The sequence below is a fragment of the Spermophilus citellus genome, assembly GCF_964194105.1.
Source record: "Spermophilus citellus genome assembly, chromosome: 12".
Taxonomy (NCBI): Eukaryota; Metazoa; Chordata; class Mammalia; order Rodentia; family Sciuridae; genus Spermophilus; species Spermophilus citellus.
In genome coordinates, this window is record NC_138198.1 from 102,507,656 (window position 1) to 102,532,433 (window position 24,778).

The 24,778-nt window shown below is 39.1% G+C and overlaps 1 protein-coding gene across 3 annotated transcripts in view; it reads left to right on the plus strand.

Moving 5' to 3' along the window:
- SETBP1 (SET binding protein 1) overlaps window positions 1-18,147 on the plus strand; it is a 359,668-nt gene extending 341,521 nt beyond the window's left edge. For all 3 annotated transcript variants that reach the window (XM_081263352.1, XM_081263354.1, XM_081263353.1), the window contains exon 6: window positions 13,258-18,147. In XM_081263352.1, coding sequence (XP_081119478.1) covers window positions 13,258-13,865 — 608 coding nt within the window. In that variant the 3' untranslated portion in view covers window positions 13,866-18,147. The remainder of the gene's footprint in view (window positions 1-13,257) is intronic.
- Window positions 18,148-24,778: the final 6,631 nt, after the last annotated feature.

The window sequence follows — 24,778 nt, forward strand, 5'->3', positions numbered from 1 at the left end:
ATGTCTTTCCTATGACAATCAGGAAACAAGAATGTCTAATAGCAACATAGAGTTTAAAAGACAGAGAGAAAGTACTGAACTTAAACTGTATGATGCTCTCAGCAAAATGTGTGAATACTCTGTGGGTCTGGATCCCAGAAAAAGGACAGAACTCAGAACAAAAGAGAGAAAGCCTGCCTGCTATTCCCCATCAGTCCAGCAGGGGATCCAGATCAGCCTCCCTGCTGGTGATGGGGTTGGGGTTGGGGGTTGGGTATAATTTTGTGGCTCAGAAGTAACCTTTCAAAGGATCTTCGAGTCCTCCGGTGCCTGAAGATGTTTTGAGAGGACTTTCCTTATTTTGAAATCCAGTTTTGTTTGTGCCTAAATGCCCACAATCCTGGTCTTTGTCTCATGCAAGTTGCCAGAGTGAAGTGATTTGGGCTTTACATATGGAAAGTTCATTTTGTTGTGTAATTAATGGGAAGCAGACTTTGGAAGCTGATGATCCAGGCCCTTATTTATATGAGAGCATATGTCTGTGTTTTGTTTATGACTCACTCTCTTACTCCACGCATCGTAACTTGGGTTTGTTTACACTAACTTTTCCTAGAATCTGAGCCACATGGTATAGGAGCCAATAATTTATAGTCTCTAGAAGGGAAACATGATGAATGAGCTTTTTCCTTTCAAATTGTCAAATCTTAAATTGAGGGAAAAGTATTTGCTGCATTGAGTCTGCCCACGCTTATATTGGGGGGGGGAAATAAAAAAGGAAAAAGTTAAAGCAATAATTTTTTTTTCCAAAAGCTACTGGTATAGTGCTCTGAACATGAACATAAATATATTTGCCAAGACAGCATATGACCCCTTACCACAATAAAACCATTATAATTCAGATCCAAAGGTTTAGCAGTGAAAAACCATTCATGGTACAGGCTATGGATGTTTGGGGGCAAGGGACTGCACAGGAAATCTCTGTACCTTCTGCCCAGTTTTTCTCAGAACCTAAAACAGCTCTAAAACATAAAGTCTATTTTTTTTATAAAAAGGCACATTAATTTTACATCCATATCTATTTATATATCTGGTTGTGGTTATATATGTAAACAAATATATATACACACAAATACACACTTTTTTGTGAGTGTGTGTGTATGTGAGAGAGTTTTGGGGGTTAGATAACTAACATATGTTTACGTGTTCCTTTCTAGGGACCCATAGTTTCAATCAATCTGTGGTTTCAAAATGTTCCTGCTGATTTTTTTAGTTCCAAACTTGTTTCCGTCTTTTTTTTTCCTCAATGGTGCCTTACTATTGCACTACATCCACAGTTCTATTTATGTATGTATGTATGTATGTATGTTTGTATGTATGTACGTATTTATTGAGGCAGTCTGGCCTTGAACTTGCAATCTTACTGCCTCGGCCTCTCTCAAGTCACTAGGATTATAGATGTATGTCATGCCCATTTCTGTCTGTGTTCTTGTTACTGAAATTCCATTTGTCCCATGGAGGAGTTTGGCTACCCATCTATATTTCACAGTATTTTTGGTCAGGCCTTAGAGAGTCCAAATAGTTAATGGTGCTCCGAGGAAAGCAGGAAACAGCTGAAATATGTGAGGACCTAATTTAATTTACCATGATTTCGATCTTTTTCAAAAAACCCTTTCATGTCCCACACTGACTCTGGTAAGTGCTGGTTTAGGTCAAGTCACACAGATTGATTTCAGGACAAGGAAGTCATCTCTGTTCTGTTCATTGGGAGACAGTCACAGGATTCCCTGCCTCACACAGGGCCTGGGACAATGAGGGGCTTCATCAATACTTGTTCCGAGAATGGCTAAGACATGGTCCTGGCCCCTTAGGAAAACACAGTTCAAGGAGAGAGATAAATATAGATTCATCCCATCATTTTAATACAGGATAGACTAAGTGCAATGCAATTAGAGTGATACCAGCAATGTAGAGCGAGCAGAAAGATGAGCGTGGAAATGGGGAGGGGGGCATGAATAGCTCTTAGGAAGAGGACTTAAGTGGAGTTTTGAAGAATGGGCAAGATGTCTCTGGATGTAAGGTATTAATCAAAAGCTGTAAGACTGAATTATAAGCTGAATCCCAGAAAGAATTTGGAAGAACCAGAACCACAATGAGTATTATTTTGTTTTGTGTCCTTTTTTATTATTATTTTTCTTACTAGGGCAGGAGTGTTGCCTCTGGATAAAAGAAAAATGCAAGACTTTTCTCCCTTTCTGACATGAGATATAATATCCTCTCTATAACTGACAGAAATAATAGAATTGGGCACACACCTGTAGGCAATGCAAAGTTATTGTTTCTGGAGTACATCCATCATCCACTAAGCAGACAAATACAACAATATGGGAAAGTCAAAAGCAATGGGTATAATTGTTTTTATGAAAAGTACAAGAATACCTTATTGTTTAAATTGCCATTTTTTCTTAAGAGTCTTCAATAAAAAGGAAAAACATGGCCTGATTTTGAGTCTCTTGAATCATCTTAGAGGAGTTGGAAGGGACAGTCATTAACTTTAAGAGTATTGAAACCCTTTGAAAAACATCCCTAACAACCTGAGAAAATAAAATTTAAATTTAAAACTTTTGCAACAGACCAGAGCACTGGACTAAGATCAATAAAATTAAACTTTGCAGATTTCAATGGAGGCTTGCATTTAAGCTGAAAAACCAATTCTGTGTAGCAATGGCCAGGTTTGGTCACAGTTTATATGCAAGCATTAAGGGAACTAATTGAATCTCCACCTTATATGAGCCAATAGTATGATGTTATTAAAAAAAAACTTAAGGTATTTTTAAATGTGGACTTTATTAATATAAATGCTCTGCCTTTTGCTCACTGAAATTAATTAACCTAGTTTTTCTGTACTAAACACTTCATGCTTGGTAAATGAGTTCAATTCTGAGCACCAAAATTTTACATGAGCTTTGGCAGATGTTAAAACCTCTAGAGGATGGTGATCATCTAGAATTCACATAGGTGAAGGAAACATAGATGAAGAATTTGAGGATGTCGTACCGAGAACAGAGAAGTCTGGGAAGTATATGAGTTTTTTTTTTACACATCATATTTATTCAGAAGTAAGGCTCCTTCCACGAAATTAAGAGGTTTGTCTGGAGAATTATAACAAGTTCAAACTAGAAACTGGTTCTTCTAATGTCCTAGTCCACATGTTTTCTCTCATGTTCCCAACAACAAACCTGAATATCACATAAGCAAAAGCAGTTATTAAGAACAAGAAGAAAAACAGAGCATGGATGTCTACTGTTTCATGTAATTCTTTAAGTTGTAGCATGAGCAACAAAGATTGATTTCATCTGAGCCTATATATTTAAAATGTAGAAATTGTTCTGAGTTCGTGTTGGTATGTTTCTTTGTTCTTCCCTGCAATTTTTTTCCCCATGAAATTTAAAAGAAAAAATGATCCTTCTCCATCAGGTAAAAACAGGCATGTGTAGTAGAAGATTATATAAGGATGATATTTATGGTTAACGATAAAGATACACCAGATTTGAGAGGACAGAAAAAAAGAAATATAAAGAGCCCTTTGAGAGGGTGCGCCCACCCCCACTGTGTGGCAAACTGGCATGCTGTGAGACTTAGCAGATGTAGCTTAAGCATGTTGGCATTCACTCCATTTCTATCCAGCACCCCCCACCCCCATGTTGTCTACTCAATGTGCTGGGGCTTGATCCACATTGCAACAAACAAAGGCTGAGATCCACTGGAACAGAGTAGGGCTAAATGGCCTTCATCTTCCTCAGTTTACCAGTGCCACTCCTTTCAATTAACTTCCTAACTAAAGTTTAATAGATCACCCCCATAGAAGCTCCCACACTTAAAAGACTCTTCAGTTGTCCCTTCTGGGGTGATCCCAACATGAACAGTGCACTGGTGAATAAGCACCATGCAGCTTTTAGGGAGCTGTGATCCCCTGTTTTGATTGTTCTCTGATCTCTGGGCCTGCCAAAATCCATTTGCTTTTGATAGTGGTTCCTTGAGCAACCTAGTAATGTTCCTTACTCGGCTCAGACTCTCTCCCAAGTGAATGAATCACTGCTGTTTTTACTTGTCCAAAGTCACAGATGACTTGTCCAACCCCAGGCTCATGAGAAGTCAAGGACTTTGAAAAACCAGGGAGTAGGACTAGAGACTTCCCTAATTACATGAAGAATATCAGCATCAATCTCACTGTAGAAGCATTCGCAGTTAGGCCACTCTTGTGAGGGCCACAGAATCACCTGCAATTCAATTCATAATGCTCTAGGGAATGTCAGGATTCATGGTATCCAGGCTTGTTCTTTAGGAGTTCAAAATCTGAACAATCTACAGGAAATATTAATCAGGCATCTACTATGTGCCAGGAGCTTCGGGACAGAACAACACATGTCTGTCTCTCTTTAAGAAGCATTAACTCTTCTTAGTCATGAGCACATAGAAAGCTGAAATCCTCTGGGATCAAATGCTAAGTCTAATGAATGAATTCTTCAGGACGTTAAAGAAAAGAAAGGAAATTTTTAAGGCAGTGGTCTCTAAATTTTTTGATCCTGTAATGAGATCAGTAACATAATTTTGAATAATCACTCCATTTAAATATATATACTTAGAATGTATGCAATCGTTTTTAAAACTTAAACTTTATTTTTTATTCCTATTCACCTTGGGGGGGTTAATTTTTTATTTGCTTTAATTAGTTATACATGACAGTAGAATGCATTTATGTACTTTGATATATCATACATAGATGGGATATAATTTCTCATTTTTCTGGGTGTACATGTTGCAGAATCATATTGGTCATGCAGTCACATATATACAACAGTAATAAAGTCTGTTTCATTCTACTATCTTTCCTATCCCCACATACCCTCCCCTCCCCTCCCATCACTTCCCTCTACCTAATCTAAGGTAACGCTATTCTTTCCTAGTGCCCCCTGCCTTATTGTGAATTAGCATCCACATATTAGAGAAAACATTCAGCCTTTGGTTTTGTGGGATTTTAGCTTATTTCGCTTAGCATGATATTCTCCAACTCCAACCATTTACTGGCAAATGCCATAATTTCACTCTTCTTTAAAGCTGAGTAATACTCCGTTGATTTTATATACCACATGTTCTTTATCCATTCATCTATTGAGGGACACCTTAGTTGGTTCCATGGTCTAGCTATTGTGAATTGAGTTAATTGGTTTCTTATTATAAAATGTTGGGTATTCTCATATATTTTATTTATTTAATTAAAAAGGTAAACCTATTCATTTTTACCGAATAATTTTCTTGAATAATTTTGGACATGTAACCAGTGCTTCTAAAACTTCCTTTTTAGTTAAATAAATAAAATAAATGAGAATACCCAACATTTTATAATAGGAAACTAATTAACCCAAACACACAGAGAAAAGAATTTTCAAAGTAACTGTATGATTAACTTATAGCTACTTCCTTTTGTAAAACTTAAACTTGAAAAGAATGAGATAAACCTGAAATAAAATATATTCTTAAAATAATTTTAATTTCACTCCATTTACTGTTAATAATAGAACATAAATATTTTGCTACCATCAAAATTTTATAATAATTGTAATAATTTAATAATGTTTTAAGGAGGGCCAAGAAATTGAGTTGGTGTATTTAATTTTGGGGGTTCTTTTTAAATACTTTTTATACAGTAATTGGTAGGTCTGATACTGAATTCAGTTAGTTTCAGTATTTGTTAGTATATATTGTAAGTCCAAAAGGTATTTTACATGGATATAAAAAAGAAACAGTGTAACTGTGTTGAAATCATAACACTATTATTTTTTTTTAATCTCATCCCTCAGTTAAGCAAGGTTCTTGTAGAAGCTTGGCTAACCATCTTCCTTATTAACAATTAGATGGTCTTGCAAATCAGACGGCACTGCATTTTTTTAATGAGTCCTAATCTCTGAAAGTCTTCATTTGGAAGTTAGCTCTATTTATAAGATCTTTAAATTTGCAGATTTAAGGGATTTTGTAAGTTGTAATATATCTGTTTCAGCAGCAAAATCGCCAAACAATGGAAAAATTCCCAATTACCAGAAATGCTCTTTACCATAGTATGAGGTTTTTTTCTGGCCCACTTACCCTAAAAGGGCATTAAGTGTTTTTGTTTGTGTTTTAATAACTGATAGATAACATTACTGACAGCCCATAAACAGCACGAAAAGGTGAGAACATTTAGAACATCTTTTTAATTTAAAAGTCTTGTTTTCAGAGTTAATGATGTAGCTCAGTGATAAGAGTGCTTTCCTAATATGCTCAAGGCCCTGGGTTCAATCCCTAGCACCCCTGTGTATCTCTCTATCTAACTATAAATGTATGTATGTGTGTGTGTGTGTGTGTGTGTATATATATATATATATATATATATATATATATTTGTGTATATATATGTATGTGTGTAATTTTTCTAAAATTAATCATGTAGGCTTACCTGCTATAGCATTTAGAATACAGGACATTGAAAATGCTCAGAAAGTAACAAACTGATGAGATGCCCCACAAACCCCTGGAATTCATGTAGCCTCTCTACCTTCTCTCGGAAGCCTCTTGCCTAAGTGACAGGTGACCCATCATCTGATGTGCTGGCCAAATAAAGACATCATTGTTGTTCCATATATAAGGCATTAGAGGGCTGAGGCTGAAGCTCACTGGCAGAGCACTTGCCTAGCATGTGTGAGGCACCGAGTTGGCTCTTTAGCATCACATAAAAATAAACAACTAAAATAAAAGCATTCTATCCACCTATAACTACAAAAAAATTTGTAAAGCATTAGAATACTTAATTTAGTTTTTATTTTTTGATAAACTATAAACAAATATAAATTACTAATGTGTTCTTCCTTCAGTCAGCTGACTGAATAATCTGGCTTCCTCTTGGGGGAATGTGTACCCCACTTGGGAGGCTATGAGGCAGAGAGGAACTGAGCAGAGGGCTAAATAGCACAGGTGGCAGAGCACATGGCAAATTTCTCAATTCCTAACCCCACTAATGCCTCCAAGCAGAACTGGGGAGGCTCCCGACAACACTTCCTACTGGGTGTCCTTTCCTACTTCGGAACTCATATCATGAACATGCTCACACCCACACATCCTACTGCTTCTCCTCTCCATCATCCAAAGTGCCACCCTCATCCCATGCCTTGTCCTGGGAAAAATGTGAAGTAGGAGCAGAATAATGGCCAAGGTCCTCAAGCCATTGCAGCTGAGGGAGGATGCTCTCCCATAGCACATCCCTCAGAGGGAGCTGGTTGAACAGTCCAGCAGTCACTTGTGCTTTAAACAAGCTGGTCACATTTTCAAACTTAAGGATGACTTTAAGAAACAGAATGGAAACACTGCCCTATCCTGACAAATCCCCTACATCTGCTAACTCTTAATTCTAAATCAATTCTTTAAATATGGAGAGCAGAACTAGCACTTGTGTTGATAACCAGCAGCCACTCTGATGTCCTGTACCTTGCAGGGGCCCTCTGAGTAGGACCTTAGAAGAATAATTTAAATTCATGGGATGGAGGGAGAAAATTTACATGGCAAGCCAATTTGCCTCCTAAAAAGCAGCATTAGGAGAATAAAGACCATTACTTAGTCAAATTCAAGTTCAAAGTACCAAAAAAAAAAAAAAAAAAAAAGGAAAGAAAGAAAGAAAAAAGGCACAATTTACATTGGAGAAGACAATTGAATTCCCTCAAGCTTGGTAGGATGTACCAGATCATGTATCTCTATGTGAATGGGCCTCTGCTGGGAACTCTGAAAGTACAGAGAAAAGATGCAGTGTTTGCCTGCAAAGAACCTTCTAACATGCATCTGTACACAAAGCAATTTGCACTGCAGCTCTAGGTCTAGATTGAGGCTGATGGTATTCCAGCCTGACCACCCTGAAAGGCAGTTCAACTCCAGGTAGTCTGACCTTCCCCAACATCTCCCCACCTCCCCATAGGAATATTCAAACAGCAAGGAAGCCTCTAAGGAATCTAGAAAGAAATCTACTTCCCCCACCCAAGACCTACCCAGATCTTTCTTATAAAATTAGGATGTGTCTTGCACATGTGCAAAGTACAGGCTACCAACATTAACACCCATTTCTTGTGAACCATCTATGTAACTAAGCCTTGTCAGCCTTTGACTTTGTTCACAATGCCTATACTATAAGTCTGTGTCCAAAAAGTACCTGCAACCCCATTCTTCAATTATGTGACCAGTTAATAGAATGCTGATGGACCAGTCCTGATAATGGGAGTAAAAAGGAAGTCTATATCTAGAACAAACCAGCTCAGCCATTTGCATAGTCATTTGGGGGTTCTAAAAAACCATTTGTATTACAGAGTTATGAAGAAATGAAGTTGCATTTTGCCTGGGCCACTCATAATTATTCTTTAAAACTCACAAATAAAAAACAAGCAAGATATAGGACAGTTATAGGAAGGAGAGCAAAATATGGAATCAATCTTGCAGCAAGAGCCCAGAAATTACTGTCCAATAATGAAACAATTTGAAGAGAGAAAAATCTGTAAACATTTAGAGAGACAGTGAAATCATAAGCAATAAGGAGAAAGATTTGTGAACATCCAGCCCTGCCAAGTCCAAAGTCCTCCTCCCCCCGACACTAGGATTTCAAAATTATTGCATGAAATAAATGTTTTAGAAAGCACCACCCCACCACCATTGCAAGAAGGCAAATGATACTGAATATAGGAGAGGATTATAGCAATCTCTACATCCAGAAGCAAATGTGGAGCTACATCCAGAAGGGAACATGGAGCCTATAGTCCACTCATTCAATATAACAGATGAAGAGAGATCCAGAGGGGATAAAGGGTTCATCCTAGTTCACTGTGATTTCCAGGTCCCCCTGTGCAAAGTCATTTCTACTACACTGCACTCTGCTGTTGTTCACATACAGGGATAACTAATCTGAACTGAAAGTTTTGGTAATAAGCATAAAGAGAAAATAAAATTCAGATGCCTAGTAGATGTGAAAAATCCCAGAGATCATTATGTACTAAAGAAAGAGGGATTCTAAGCTGTAACACCTGATGCTCTTGATGGTGATGAGTTAGCTCACGATGTATGCTGATGCAGTTGGTCAAAGCATAAAACACAGAGAACGAATTGTTTCTCCTGTACCATTAAACCAGGAAGGCAGCAACCAGCAAGAATTTTCTAGGGAAGTAGCAGACATATGCCCCTTATTGAACACATCACATCTCTTAACCTCCTGGAATTACCTAAGTGAGCTAGAACCCCAAGAGGGTGAAAAACAGAGTTCCTACCAGTCTTAGATTTCAAGAACATCTCTTTTTCTTCCACTTATTCATAACTTTAGGCTTGTATTATGGAAAAAAAATGTCATGCATATACAAAAGTAGGCAGAATAGTATTAACAAACCTCATATACCCATTGCTCAGCTTCAACAATATCTACTCATGATCAATCATGTTTCATCAATATGCCCATCTACCTCCTTTTTCTTATTTTGAAGCTAATTTCAGATGGTATTGTGACTTCACCTATAAATATTTTAGTATACATTCTAAAATATAGTTGCCAAAGAAACAGAGATGATCACAATGCAATGACCACCATTAAAAAATTAACAAGTATTACACCATGAAATATCCAGGCAGTGTTCAGATTTGGAGTTGTTTCATGGTCTTTTTTAATAGTTTGTTTGAATTGGCATCCAAGTAAGGTCATCTTATCTTATTTCTGTATTCTCTTTTTAATTTATAGTTTCTCCCTCCACTCACCCTGAAATTTATTTCTTGAAAACACCAGGTTGTTTGCCTCATTTCCCACAATCTGCATTTTATTGACTAAATCCCTGTGTGTCCTCTATATTTTGAAGTAACTTGGTCTAGAGCTGGGCTTTCCAGTAGAGTAGTCACTAGTCACACAGAGCTATTAAAATTAAAAGTTCAGATTATCTGGTCACACTCACCACATTTTAAGTGCTCAGTAGCCACATGGGGCTAGTGGCTACTGTAGGTAACAGTAGCAAGAAGAATATTTCCACTATTCCAGAAAATTCTGGAATGTTCTAGAATGTTCTAGAGGATAAGTTAAGTTCTATGAGGTAACTTTGAAGGAAAGCAGATATTAAAATCTGCTTTATCAAGGCTTGATTCCCAGCCAATCTTTCTCACAGTGGTCATTCTAAACCTCCATAATTGAATACTGAAGATGAAATAAGAATTCAAATGATTTGTTTGTTTTTAAATTCACAACACTGGTATACTTACAAATATTTTTGCAATTTGCTTTTTTACTCAACTCTTTAAATTTATTTATGTTGCCATATTTATATGTAGTCTTTTATTTTAAGATATGTATAAAATTCCTTTGTTTAAAAGTATCACAATTTATTCATTACCTTTTAGTTAACATTTATTTTTGTTCTTCTGTAACATACACTGATCTTCAAGGGATGTGCTTTTATGCCTTTTGCCTACTGTTACAGATGAGTAAATGTGGATTTGCTGGGGCTTTGAACTAGACATTTTTAACTCTAAATATTGCCCCATCACTGTCCAAAGTGATTATACCCAATTTACACTCCCACCAGCAATCTGCAAGAATTCCCAGTTTTTTACATAATTCCCAATGTTGTATAGTGTACAGACTTAATTTTTATCAGTTTGGATCCACATATATTCAACAAAAGTAAAAATACAACCATGTAAAGGGAAGGGAAGGGAATAGAGAGGGCAGAAATGACTTAGCTCAATCTATAATTCTTTAAAGAAAAAAAAAGCTGATAGGACAAAACAATAGCATCCATTAATTGTGAATGGTAGATGCAAAGAAGTTGGTCATGTTATTTTCAGTCCTTTTTGGTGGGTTTATGCTATGAGAATTTTTTTCATAATCATTTTTTTTTTTTTTGGTACAAGGGCTTAAACCCAGGGTTGGTTAACCACTGAGCCACATCCTTAGCCCTTTTATGTATTTTATTTAGAGACAGGGTCTCACTGAGTTGCTTAGGGTCTCACCAAGTTGCTTAGGCTGGCTCTGAACTTGAGGTCCTCCTAGCTCAGCCTGAACCTTTGGGATTATAAGCAAGCCACTGTGATTACAGGTGTGCACTACTGCACCTGGCTCATAACCATTTTGTAATGCAAAGACTTAACTAAAAGTTATGCAGTAAACAAAAAATTTTGAATATGAGATTATATATTGGTTTTTTGTTTGCTTTTTAATTTTTAGTTTCTGGGTTATTTATTTATTTATTTATTTGGCTTGTCGCTTAAAAAGAAAATGCTTAGAGGGATAATTCATTGGTTATATTTGCTCCCAAATGACCTCCAGCTCATGAGTGTTTCAATCAAACTTCACTCAGTGCCAGTGAATTGATTTATGTTATACTTGGATGCTCTATTATATGTCAGCAGAATTATTTACTTTCTACTTAGCACTCTGTATTATATATCGCATAGCATTTTCTTCCTTGGCAGATGATATAAACTAAAGAGAGGGAAAACTACAAATGGATCCTGCATTTGAAATAATGCCAGAAATTTTGTGGATTATTTCTGATTAATTTTCATTTACTATGTGGACGAGGCACAGCACTTTCTCTAAGACAGAGGGCTGCTAACTCTTAGCATCACTGTATTTGCAATAGTTGCTTTTAAAATCCAAACTAAAACTGTTTTACAGGATGTGACAATAAAGTAGCAATGATGATTCTGATTTTTTAGCACAGAAACAAATTTCAAATCCTGTCCATGTACAAGGCACCATGCTAGGCCCTGTAAGAGACATAAAGCCAGACAAGAATCTGTCCCTGCCTCTGAGAACTCATAATTGAGCAACCTTTTCTTCTTGCAAGACTAACTACAAAAGTTTTATTTTTATAGTCAGAAGCTGGCTCTGGCTTTGTTCTGTACTGATCTTTGTAACTTGTTTTAGAGATTTCTCAGTAGTTATTCATTGCTCAGTCAGTCTTGCTGACCTTTGGCCAAAAACAGTAGCATTTTGACCTGGCCTATGGAACTCGGCGCTTCCCACTCCATGAAGCTAGTGGCATAAATAACTTCAAATAAAACCCTCCTGGAGATGTGTGATGGCCACAGCATGAGGGAGAAATGGGGCAACAAGGAAAAGAAAGAAGTAGGAGTACACAAGAATAAGTGGCATGGCATCCATGTTTTAAGCATTTTTCTCCTTTTCTCCCTTAAGAGATTTATTGTTTCTCTACTAAATAAATGAAAGAAAAAAAAAGTGAGGGTTCAACACAACAAACCAAGATGCTAAAATTAAATATGTTCCCCTCTACACCTGGGTCTTTTAAGTGGGCTTCTTTGAGACTGGATATTTAGGGTAAAGATGGATATTTAGCATAGAATTTAGCATGGGCACATTCATAAGTTCACAGACAGTCGGAGGGAGTGGCCAGTATGAGAGGCAGTGTGCCTGTGTGTGTGTGTGTGTGTCCTCACACACAGATGGGTACACATGTGCCTGCTCATGAGCGCCACAGGACAAAGGATGATCTAAAGGGCAAAAGGCCGCCTATGTCTTGAAGCCATTCACACTTTATGGTGTCTAAACTTCAAAACGAAGCAGTTCTGAAGGCCATTTAGTGGCAGCACTACAGGACTTCCTGAGAAGTTAGGCTTATAAAATAAAGACACATCTGGCCACCAGCACATGAAAAGAACTCTTTGCAGGCAACAGTTCGGTAGGAGGAGTGTAAATGATTCAAACACACCTGGCTGATGTTTCCCTTGAGGTTCACAGGGGGTGAACTGGTTAAGAAAGGCTTGGTTAATTGGACATCATCAGGCAATTTGACATGTCCAGAATATTGGGAAGGGACCAAGGGAGTGTTGATGCTATCCTAGTTAGAGTATTCCAGGAAATAATCTTCCCTGGGATTCTGCCATGGGTGCCAAAGCTCAGGGCAAGTCAGCTCAATAGCCTGAGCCTGTTTCCCCATCTCCAAAATGGGAACAACAGTATTTCACAAACTAAGGAAGACTGAAATAAAATAGAAAGGCTATGTATACATGCAAGCATACAGCCAATGTTTCTTCTTATTTTCAGCTTTAATAAATAAAGAAAAATATGAAATATTATCCAGAGCATGGATGCTCCATAATTCTTGAAACCAAATAAAACACCAGTTGTCTAGCTGTCCCTGTCTAGTTGTCCTGCAAAGACTGGGTGTACCCGAGCTCAATTTCTTTTCTCTTTCCCACCCTCCATCCCCCCTGCAGCAAGCTCCTCCCTGAAGAAGCGATTCAAGCGAAGGGAGATCGAAGCCATCCAGTGCGAGGTGCGGAAGATGTGCAACTACACCAAGATTCTGTCCACCAAGAAGAATCTGGACCACGTGAACAAGATCCTGAAGGCCAAGCGGCTGCAGAGACAATCAAAGACAGGCAACAACTTCGTCAAGAAGAGGCGAGGGCGTCCCCGGAAGCAGCCCAATCAGTTTGATGAGGACTCCAGGGACCAGATGCCAGTGCTGGAAAAATGCATCGACCTGCCCAGCAAAAGGGGTCAGAAGCCCAGCCTGAGCCCGCTGGTGCTGGAGCCGGCCGCCAGCCAAGACACCATCATGGCCACCATCGAGGCGGTCATCCACATGGCCCGCGAGGCACCGCCCCTGCCACCGCCGCCACCTCCGCCACTGCCACCACCGCCGCCTCCCCCGCCCCCGCCCCCGCCGCTGCCCAAGACCCCCAGAGGCGGGAAGAGGAAACACAAGCCGCAGCCACCCGTGCCGCAGCCGCCACCGCAGCAGACCCTTCCCCAGGAAGAGGAGGTCAAGGCCAAAAGGCAGAGGAAATCCCGAGGGAGCGAGAGCGATGTCCTTCCCTAGGGCTGTGGGCCCCTGAGCCTGCAGCTGGGGAACTGATGAATTGCAAGTGCAGTGGGCGGGGCGGGGGCGGGATCCCCCACTGCAGGGACAGCAATGCCCCTCTCTCCCGAAGCGGGCGGGCAGAATCAGGCCAGATGACGGGGTTGAGCCATCCAGAGCTCCTGGGATAGCAAGGCAGGGGGACACCTTCAGAAGAAGCTCATCTGTGCTGTAAGGCAGTTCCCAGTCCAGCGGCCCTTCAGTGTGGCTGAGTCCTTTTCAGGCGAGAAGACCCATCCGGGAGGAGGAAGCTGGTGCTCTTTGAAGGCCACCTGACCTCCACCTCCAAGGTGCGCCCTTGATTCCGATTTCATTCGCTGGCCAGGAAAAATCAAAGGGAAACACCCTCAATTAGGAAACATTCCAAGGGGAGAAAAGCTGCACATTTGTCAACTGGCTTTGTTGTAACCCACTTCACTTAATTGGTCTTATTTCTTTGGGTTTGCAAGCTCTGCTAGGCTTTGGGACACCAGTATCATTTGCAGGTGACCTGAAATCTTTCCGTTAACAACAATACAGTTTCTCAGATGGAAGCGAGAGATCGGAAGGTGGAATCTAGTGATAGGCGACCTTAGACCTGCATTCACGTTCTTCTGTATGCCTCCTCTGTCTCTCACACACTGGTTTTTAGCATCGTCTGTTCCTGCTTTTCCTTTGTCCATTGTACTTCCATGTACCTAAACTAGCTGCCTTCTATTCTTGGTACACATCTATCTAAGGTAATTGTCACCTGTGTTGTAAAGCTTGCCCTTGGCACCTTGTCCCAAGGAACTTGGCTTTGAATCCCAATCATTGTGAAGAAGATACTCAGTATTGATAGAGCCTTTTTAATTAGTGACTCAGAGCAGCCAAGGATATGTTGACCAAGATGTCAACCAGGTTATTTTTATACTTAAAACATATCAGTGGGAATAGGCAGAAAAAAAAGGTTTTAATACCCCAATACAAATTGAATAGCTGATGAGCCACCAAAAATTAAAACCCCTGACCCACCAGAAAGACAAGTGTCCAGCAATGCCTTGGTACCTAATTTTTTTTTTTTCATACAGAGCTGTCATAGGTTGTTGAGAAAAGGAAACAAAAACATAATAGAACAAGTCCATTATCTCTTGCTAATTATTTCTTAAAAGCAAATGGGAGTAAGTGTTCTTATCAGAAAAATAAAAATAAAATGTTCAAAGGGTATCACCACTCCAATTGTATCATGCCACCTTGGACAAAGTATCCAAATTGTGGTTGCCTTAATACACTAAAACATTTTTGTACATAATGTAATTATAAATCTATCAGTCTGCATGGATGCAAACTGTGTGTGACAAATCGTCTTTTAAATGGTCAATTTCAACTGTACATTTCTCATCCAAGTTGTACTCTAGCCATTGGTTTAGCGTGGTCAGATATTCCATCTCTATTATCCATTTCCACAGCCCAAGTTAAACATGTTAAGAAGAGTCAGAATGAATAGGAAGTTATCCCATTGCCGTAGATGTTTTTAAAAGTCAGATGTGGAAATTTCAAATAAGTATTTCCAATTTCCTCCCTCCCTCTTCCCCTCACCTTCCCCAAGACATCGAATACCTGGCAGGGTAGATAGAGAGACACTGAGAGAGAGAATGAAATTTTATAATGGGAATTAGAAGATCTGGTTTACCTCCAAATTAACTTTCTTTTTCAGGAAGTTGGGAACAGCTGGAAATTGTATTATCACTTCAGAACACAATGTTATTTTCCTTAGAGAGAGATGGATCTTTGTTGGGAACATAAGAGAATAAGTGATGGGGTATCGATGGGAGTAGATTTTTAAAATCCCCAAATTAGTATGCTCACAAACATCACTGCTCTGTTGTGGCACCAGTAGGTAGTTGAAATCACATACAGAGCCATCCTGTTCTGAACTGTCACCATGGAGCCATGGACTTCCCGTTATTTGCCACCCACTAGGTCAGTTGCACTTAATCCTAGCAATATGTAAGTTTAAAGGACTGTATTTTTAAATCTACTATCCTAGGTACTCAGTTTGTGACCTGGATTGACCTTTGGCATTTCACACAAGTTGAACAGCAAAATCAAACCAGCCATTTTCAATCTGTCATTCCCAAGCCATGTCTGAGTGGTTTCAAAGTCACCAGAGAAGAAGGTTTAAATTAGCCCCTCTCACCCCACCATTGCTATGAAAGAGCAACCATTTTCATTCCAATTAAGCCATAAAGAGGTTTCTCTTCCTGTTGGATTTGAAAATGATTTCTTTCATTCTTCCTTGCCCTTCTCTCTTCCCGTATTGTACTGTCTCCCAACCAAGTCTGTAAGCAGACTATATCCTCTTGCAGTGGAGAACAAACTGGTGCCTGTTAAACTTGTTAAAGGAAGACCAGAATTTAATTGGCATTAATCTGTATCAGGTGAGCAATTCCAGATAACTTTGGGATTCATTAAAATTTCCAAACCAATGAAAGCTATTCCAGGAGAAATACAACAAAGTTACAACTTATATGTGAATCCAGGTTCATGGTTGGCATGTGAGTTACATGCAAATCCTCCACATATAGATCCTAGGAATAGTTCGGAAAACTGCAAAGGACCAAAGCTGAGGCATGCTAAACAGTGGCTTGGAGGTGGAAGCAAATCCAATCACCTTTATACCTTCTCTCTGCTCCCCAGTGACTCCCTCAGTGTCCCATTTCTCTTCTGCCTTTCACTAACCTGACTCATCTTATTGGTACACCATTTTCTTATGCTCTAAGCTTTCCTAGGCCCCTCCTTTCCTGTCCAGGCTCTCCAAGGGGCCAGTGTAGTTTCCCATTTCATTGATTGCAGAGCCAGGAGGAGAACCCAGCTCTCATGATCCAGATTGCCAAAGTCTTAAACTCTCCAACACTGCCTACAGGGGCTGCATTTTTTATTTCAGAGAGGTCACTGGGGATGCACAAAATTCCATATATGTATTGTAGAGACAAACATTTTTTTGTAGAAAAAATTGGCTATCTATGGGAATCAATTTTAAAATCCCAAGTTAATATGCTTGCAAACATGAGAAACCCCTTGATTTCCCCCCCCCTTTTTTTTTCCTAGAGTATTCTCCTTTAGCAAGCAGATACGGACCCACTTATAATACCAGGAGTCCGATTAGGGATGAGAAAAGAATGAAACCTAGCTATGGCAGCCTCCTTGAAGGTGCTGATGGATCATTAATCCACTGTACTAAGTGGTGGGGTGGCTACTTGCTTTTCAATCCCTCATCTCAGATGAGAGGAGCTGAAGTTTAACTTCCTCAAATAGCCCAGCTCTGGCTATATCCCAAGAAAGAAAGGTCAAAGGAAAGGAGAGCATGCAGGGATGCTTTGTGACTTGGCAGGACCAGGACTCAGCAGCCTCTGGCAGCCCAAGGAAAGTGACTAAGGGCTGGCAGAAGAGGAGCATGTTAACTTGGCCGCTGCCTGGATCGGAAGGCCACGCTCAGTGGCAGTCAGAATTTGTGTTCTGCACAGTGCTGAGTCTATAAATATGATAAGCAAGTGGTGACAGAATTATAGAATAAGGTGATGTATTACATGCAGATCATAAAGGATTTGGTATTAGGACTTAAGTAGAAAATCCCACTCCTAGCTTATTACCCAACAATATTCAGATAATGAGCTTTTGGAGAATTTTTTTTTTCTCTATCACTAGGAAGATTTACCTGGGAACTGTCTAAAGTCTATACATATATTTCCAAAGCCTTTAAATGCCAACCTTAGCGTGGAGAGAGGGGGTGGCAGGAGCCAAAATGCCTCAAAAGCCATTTAAGTGTTACGTTGCAGGATTTTCAGTCCTACTCATTATGTAAAAGTAGATAAATATAGACATTTTTCTTAACACTACCCCATCGTATCACAATGGTCCAAATGCCAGAGCTTACAGATAATGTCATCACAGTGCCTAGCAACTCAAACTGTAATATACCGTAGCATTTTCTTGGTGTTTCTTAAAAAGTTTCTTTCCACAATACAAGGCTTCCTCTGCCTCTTGTTTCTTGGAGAGTTCACCCCACTGGCGAGTCTACCTTCCCTATTGGACACAGTCATTTGGGGAACAGTCTTAGAAGCACATATCAACCAAGGAAGAAACTTCCTGGATACCTATTGCCCACTTGCCCAGGTATAATAAACACTAAAGGGGGGAAAATTGAACAGAGCTGCCAACCGGTCAACTTCGAAAGGTAGCTCCACCCTACGATGGTGTCTTTCTTTTTTCTTCCTTTTTTTTTTTAAAAAAAAAATCTATTTCTTAAATAATAATAAATGCACATGATGTGTTAAATATGTACATATATATTTCAAAAGAAAAAAATGGGGCACAAGATTGTCTTACAAGTCGTGCTGGCTAATTTTTAGTTTGTATTCATAAGTGGTTTTTAAAAGCCTTTTTTAAAGTGTAATTTGCATGTTCTACTTTGATTGTATGTAAACATATTTTAGAACAAAAATGTATTTGTATTTTATTGAATATAGAGGCAAGAAAAAATGTACATTGTTTGAAATGTTCTTTTGTAACAGTTTTTATTCATAAAGCATTTTTGTACATTTAAAATGAACATGGACTTGCTGTTATTTGAGGCGTAGATACATCTGGCATGCTTTACTGTCATGCTCCTCCATGGTCTTAGATGTTGGGTTTTAAACATTTTTTTCTAAAAGAAAGCTCAGTCTTTTTCGCTACCAGATCAGGTTAGCACAGTATAGAGCACTTAACTATTAAAAAAAAAAAGTTAATCCTATTCATATGTTATTCATTGTGTGAAATTAAAGACATTCAATTCAGTCTAACATGAGTTGTGAATTCTTTTGTTTTATTTTCCATCTGGTTCACATCAGTAAGGAGTCTAATAGTATTTGGGGGTCTTTGCTCACACCAACTGGCTACAGAATCATTGACAAAAATCTAACTGAACTTCTCTCTTTTGTCTGCTGCTGGGAGATATGTTGTAGGCAAGATTTGAATCTGCTTGCTGGGTTTCTATTCGGAGAATATTTCACTACCTGAACATCAAGCCAGGGACGGATCACACAACTATCAGACTCCTGCTAAAAGCAGTCATAGGATGCTATAGGAAGTTGGAGATCCATCTTATTCTAAATTTTTAGAAGAACATTATGGATGTTCTCGAAGTATCCCAGAATGGCAGATAGCTGAAGAATGGATCCTTGGCTTGGCTTCAAGTTTTACTGGAACCATGAAAAGGAAGATCTACCTTAAAAACCATAGTTACTGATCGCCTACCCAGAAGCTAACACTTAGGATCCTTCCTTTGGAGGAAGTTATACAATGTGCATTTGAAAAATGAACTACAGTTCTAAGCAGAACATAACGAGGGTTAAAAGGTTATGGAGTCTTGGAAACAGGGTAGATCCCTCCATTTCTCTTTTTTCTTGTCCACCTTTTTCTATTCCAAGTCTGAGTTCATATTTATAGGTGTATTAAAGTATAATTTTTACATTCTACTATGGAGGTAAAGGCACATATATTTATGGGTTTTTTTCCTTTTTTTTTTCTTTTGTCTTCTGACGTGCCTCTTTCAAAAGCTAAGATAGGTAACAAATGTTATGAGCAGCTCCCCACCCCAACTGTCAGTCACACCCACTGTCACATTTAACATGACATTCAGTATTTGTGGCACCCACAGCAGAGAAACAGAAGGTGGGTAAAATAAGTGGACATTTTCAGGTGTAGACTCTCAGGAGGGAGCACTGTGCCTTAGATGGTCTCCTGAGACAAAGAACATCATCCGAAATCTCAAACAGTAAAATTTTCCCTTTCTCCTCTCCACTGTAGTATTTTGCACTGAACCAGAAAATGTCAATGCATTATATAGTCCTCTTCCTAAATCGGCCTCATTAGACTCTTGGCATTTCTAAAATCAGAAATGACTTCCCAGAGTGCCCCTAATCTCTTCCTACCAGCTTCTACACAAGGACAAAACTGTTGCTTTAGAATGGATTGCCTCAACTTAGGGATTTTAATCAGTCCATAGGGTAGCAATGTGCTGACCAAGACCCTTGGGAAAGTGGCAGGTGTCCATACGTGGCTGGTGTGAATCTCAGTCCACAAATAGATGGACAGAAGGAATAGAAATTTTCTAATTCTTTTGCAGCTCAATTGCATTCATTTTTAAGACCCTAGTCCATTAACCTAGCAGAATCTTGGTTCCAGAACCAAGGCATCCTTTTTCTAACCTGGAGGGGAAGGAAGTAAAGGTCCCAGCAAGAATGGCTCACTCCACTTTCTTCTGATTGTTCCTCTATGCCTACTTCTGTTTCCTAGTTTCTAGGCATTTGAAACTCAAAAGCCAGAAAGAAAGTATTTCTAATTTTTCTCCTCTGCTTTAGCTGTCAGATCCATGCCCCAGGGGGATAGGGACAAACCAGCCCAGTTCCTTCTGTTGTGGGGCAGAGGGTGGGAGGAGAAGAATGGAGATGCTAGAAATCAATTACCACTTTAAAAATCTGTCAGGCATGCGACAGGAAGTGAGGCAATGGGATGTGCAGAGCTAAAGGACTTGCCCAAGGTGGAAAAAGACTTCTTTATAGGTCAGATGAGATATTAAATGGGTGTGAAAGAGTATAGTGTGCAAGAGGTGTGCCTTTCTATTGCTACTACTATCATTTGGGGTTTTTAAAATTATTTTTTTAGTTTTAGGTGGATACAATATTTTTACTTCATTTTTATGTGGTGTTGAGGATCGAACCCAGTGCCTCACATGTGCTAGGTGAGCACTCTACCCCTTGAGCCACAACTCCAGCCCCTCATTTTGGTCTTTATGGGAAATGCCAGCATCCAGATTTTAAATTTTTACAAAGCTTTGACAATACACTTTCCTGACATAAAACCTTTTGATTTCCAGGATGAATTAAAGGAAAAACTGTTTCCAAAATATGGTAAAATTGGGAAGTAACAATGTGAAGTATTAAAATCTCAAACAAGATTTTTCAGATTCTTATTATTAAGTTTAGTATATATACTTAATCCTCTTATTTTTAATGAACAGAATTTGGGCAGAAGATCAAGATACCTGGAATGTGTTTCTTTACCTGCTAGGTCACTAAAGAACTCTGTCCCCAGGAGTAAAATGACTTTGAGTCTTACTTGCCGACTTTAGAAAATGGGATACTAAATGGTATGAGCTCGAAGTGCTCTCCCATTCTAAAGGTCTCTTATTCTGTCATTGTTGCACCTTCCCAACAAGTCCTACCTGTAACTTCAGCTCCCATCATTGAATGGAACACATGACATACTGGGGTCTGTATCTCAGCAGCTTGTCCTGTCGTTCTATGACAGATGTGAAGGTGGAGAAGACGTTCATGAAACAAATAGAAGGAAGGCATATAATCAAATCCCCTCTGCCTTCCTTTCTTCCCTGCTTCCATATTGCCAGTTACCAAATATTTAAGAATTAGCAAGAAAGACGGGGCTTCATTGAGTTTTATTCAAGCAAACCTACCTAGAAATGTCCTTCAGGATATAATTCAAACTTCACTTTCTCTAGCAAGTCTCAAGATGACAAATAAAATCTCTTGCACCATTCATTTGGTAACTGCTCTTAATGTCACATGTGAGAAGGTACGATCATCAGTCAGGGTTGCCATAAAAGGTTGCACAGGCTGTACCCTGCCCTAGGGGACATGGCTGAGAAAGAAATGGATGGCAGAGACAAAGTCTGTACATCCCCTTATCAAGCTGTATAATAAACAGGTATAAAAAACACTAAAGGAGGGGAAATTGGTGTGGTGTCTGCCCTGAGTGGGCATCTTTTTCTCATTCTCACAAAAGTTCTTTCATGAAAAGAGAGTCTTTAAAAAAAAATAAAGACATACTGTTTATCACTGAAAAGTAGTGCCAACCTCTAGCAAAATTACCTCTACCTCTTCTTCTCCCTCAGACCACCCATGTCGCCCTTGCCCAGGACCTTCAACACCAGCTGCAAACCCCAACCCCTCCTTTGTGTCTGCAGTGCTCCATGTTCCAGAAGACCCCTGACTCCACTCCCAAAGCCAAAAATTTCCTCAGCTCTTTGCCAGGGAACAAAACAGCACAACCAGACCACTACTTAGGTTCAGCAGTATATCCTTAAGGCAGTTTCCTAAGCTGACATTTGACATCTCGGAATAGCTTCAGTTTTCAAAAGATGTTAGAAACTTTTATTTTGAAATAATTATGTAATCACAGGAAATTGCTAAGGAATATACAAGGAAGCCCAGTATAACCCTCTCCTAACTGGCCCCCTCATGCCAATGTCCCACACAGCCACAGTATAGTACCTACACCATGAAATTGGTAAAATCCACAGATCTTATTTAGTGTCTCCTGTTGTGTGTGTAACTCGCACGTGTGTGCATGCCTGTGGTTGTGGGGGCATATTTATGCAGTTCTGTCACATGTATGGGCTTATGTAACTGCCACCACAATCAAGATCCACAATTGTAGCATTATCACAAAGATGTCTTTACACTAACCAACCCCTCCCTGATCACCATCCCTAACCTATGATAGTGTGTACTCCATCTCCACCGTTTTGCTATTTCAAGAATGTTCCACAAGTAGAATCATGCAATACATATCCTTTTAAAAAAGAGTCTATATTTAGAACTGCTTTAGACTTACAAAAAGCCCTGAAGATCACAGAGTCCACATGAACCCTGCACCCAGTTTCCTTTTGTTATTAATATCTTTCAATCATTGTTACATTTGTTGAAAGTAAACTAAAGCCCATGCTCTCTTCAGACATTCTTACTTTTTTAGGTGATGCCCTCTTTCTTTTCCAAGACCCTGCTTGGGATGTTACTCTATAGTTAATCCCCATGTCTCCTTAGATTTCTCTTGACTGTGACAATTTTTCAGACTTTTTTTGTTTGTGATGATTTTAACAGTTTTGAAGAGCACTGGTTGTATATTTTGTAGAATATTCCTTAAGTAGGATTTCTCTGATGCTTTTCTCATGATTAGACAGACCATTTTCTGGGGAGACCCCCCCAAAAAAAAAACATAACAGTAAAATGAGATTCTGGTCAGCTCCCATCCAGGGTGTATACTATCAGCATGATCTATGGTTGTTAATGTTGACCTTGATCACCTGGATGACTTAGCATCTGTCCAGACTCTCCACAGTGAATTTCCTCCTTTTATCCCCATCTCCCCAATGTATGAAGTCCCTATTCAGAGCCCACATTTAAGTGTGAAGTGGTGCTCTGCCTCCTTGAGGGCTGAATACTTTCCTACATTATTTGTGATTTTTATGTACAAGAGATTTGTCTTTTCAAAACAATTTTGATCTTGTAATACTTTTAGACTTATAGAATTCTATAAGAGACAAAAATCATTCTATTGAATGCTTTCGCCCAGCTTCCTGTAATGCTCACATCTTACATAACCACAGTACCATCAATAAAGCCAAGAAATTAACTTTGGTACAGTACTACTTGTCTCACTGCAGGCTGGATTTCATCAGTGTTTCTAAGAAAGCCATTTTCAAAATATGTTATTTTAAAATTTTAACTGTGTTAAAATACACATAGCATTAAACTTATCATTTTAAGTCTACAGTTCAGTTGTGTTAAGTGTATTCACACTGTTATGCAACCAATCCCCAGAGGTTTTGGAGTTACTTGTTTTCACAGTGCTAGGGATGGAACCCAGGGCCTCAGGCATGCTAGGCAAGCACTCTACCACTCAGCAATACCCCAAGCCCCCCAGAGGTTTTTCAACTTGTAAAACTGAAGTTCCACAACCACATATTTCTCCCCCCCTTCCCTAGCCCCCAGAAAGCACCATTGTTCTTTCCATGCATATGAATTTGAGCACTCCAGATATCTCATGGTATCACTCCAGATACCATGCAGTATTAGGAGGTATACCTTTTTTATCATACATAGATGGGATATATTTTTCTTAGTGTACAAGTATGTTGCAAAATCATATTGGTCACATAGTCGCATACATACATAAAGCAATAATGTCTGTTTCACTCTATTATCTTTCCTATCCCCACATCCCCTCCTCTCCCCTCCCATCCCATCATTTCCCTCTACCTAATCTAAGGTAACACTACTTTCCCTAGTACCCCCCCCCATTGCCTTATTATGAATCAGCATCGGCATATTAGAGGAAACATTCAGCCTTTGGTTTTGTGGGATTGGCTTATTTTGTTTAGCATGATATTCTCAAGGAATTAGGAAACCAAATTATAAATTCAATAGAAAGCATCACCAACAGATTAGACCACTTGGAAGACAGAACCTCAGACAATGAAGACAAAATATATAATCTTGAAAGGGGTATATCTTTTATCCTCCATTTATTGCAAAAGTAATGTTTTATGGCTTGGGTGTACAAAGGTTTGATTGATCTTTATCCATTAAAGAATATACAGGTGGCTTCCTGTTTGGAATCATAAAGAATAAAGCTACTATGCACATTCATATAAAAGTACATAAATAAAAGTACATTTTCACTTCTCTGGGAAAATTGACCCAAATTCCGATTGTGGCTTATAGGGAATATCCATTTTTTTTTTTAATTTTGAAAAGAACTATCAAACTATTTGATACAATTTTACACTCCATCCACAGTACATGAACAGTCCAGTCTCTCTGCATCTTCACCAGCTTTTGATGTTGTCACTATTTTTCCTTCCAGTCATTCTGATAGATATTCAGTTGTCTCAGTATGTTCAGGCTGTTATAACAAAGTATCATAAACTGAAAGGCTTTTAAACAATGGAAATCCATTTCTCATATTTCTGGAGGCTAGGAAGTCCAAGATCAAGGGGTTGGCAGATCCAGGTCGGCTAAGAGCTGATTTTCTGATTCATAAAGATGCCTTCTTCCTGTGTGCTCTCATGGTGG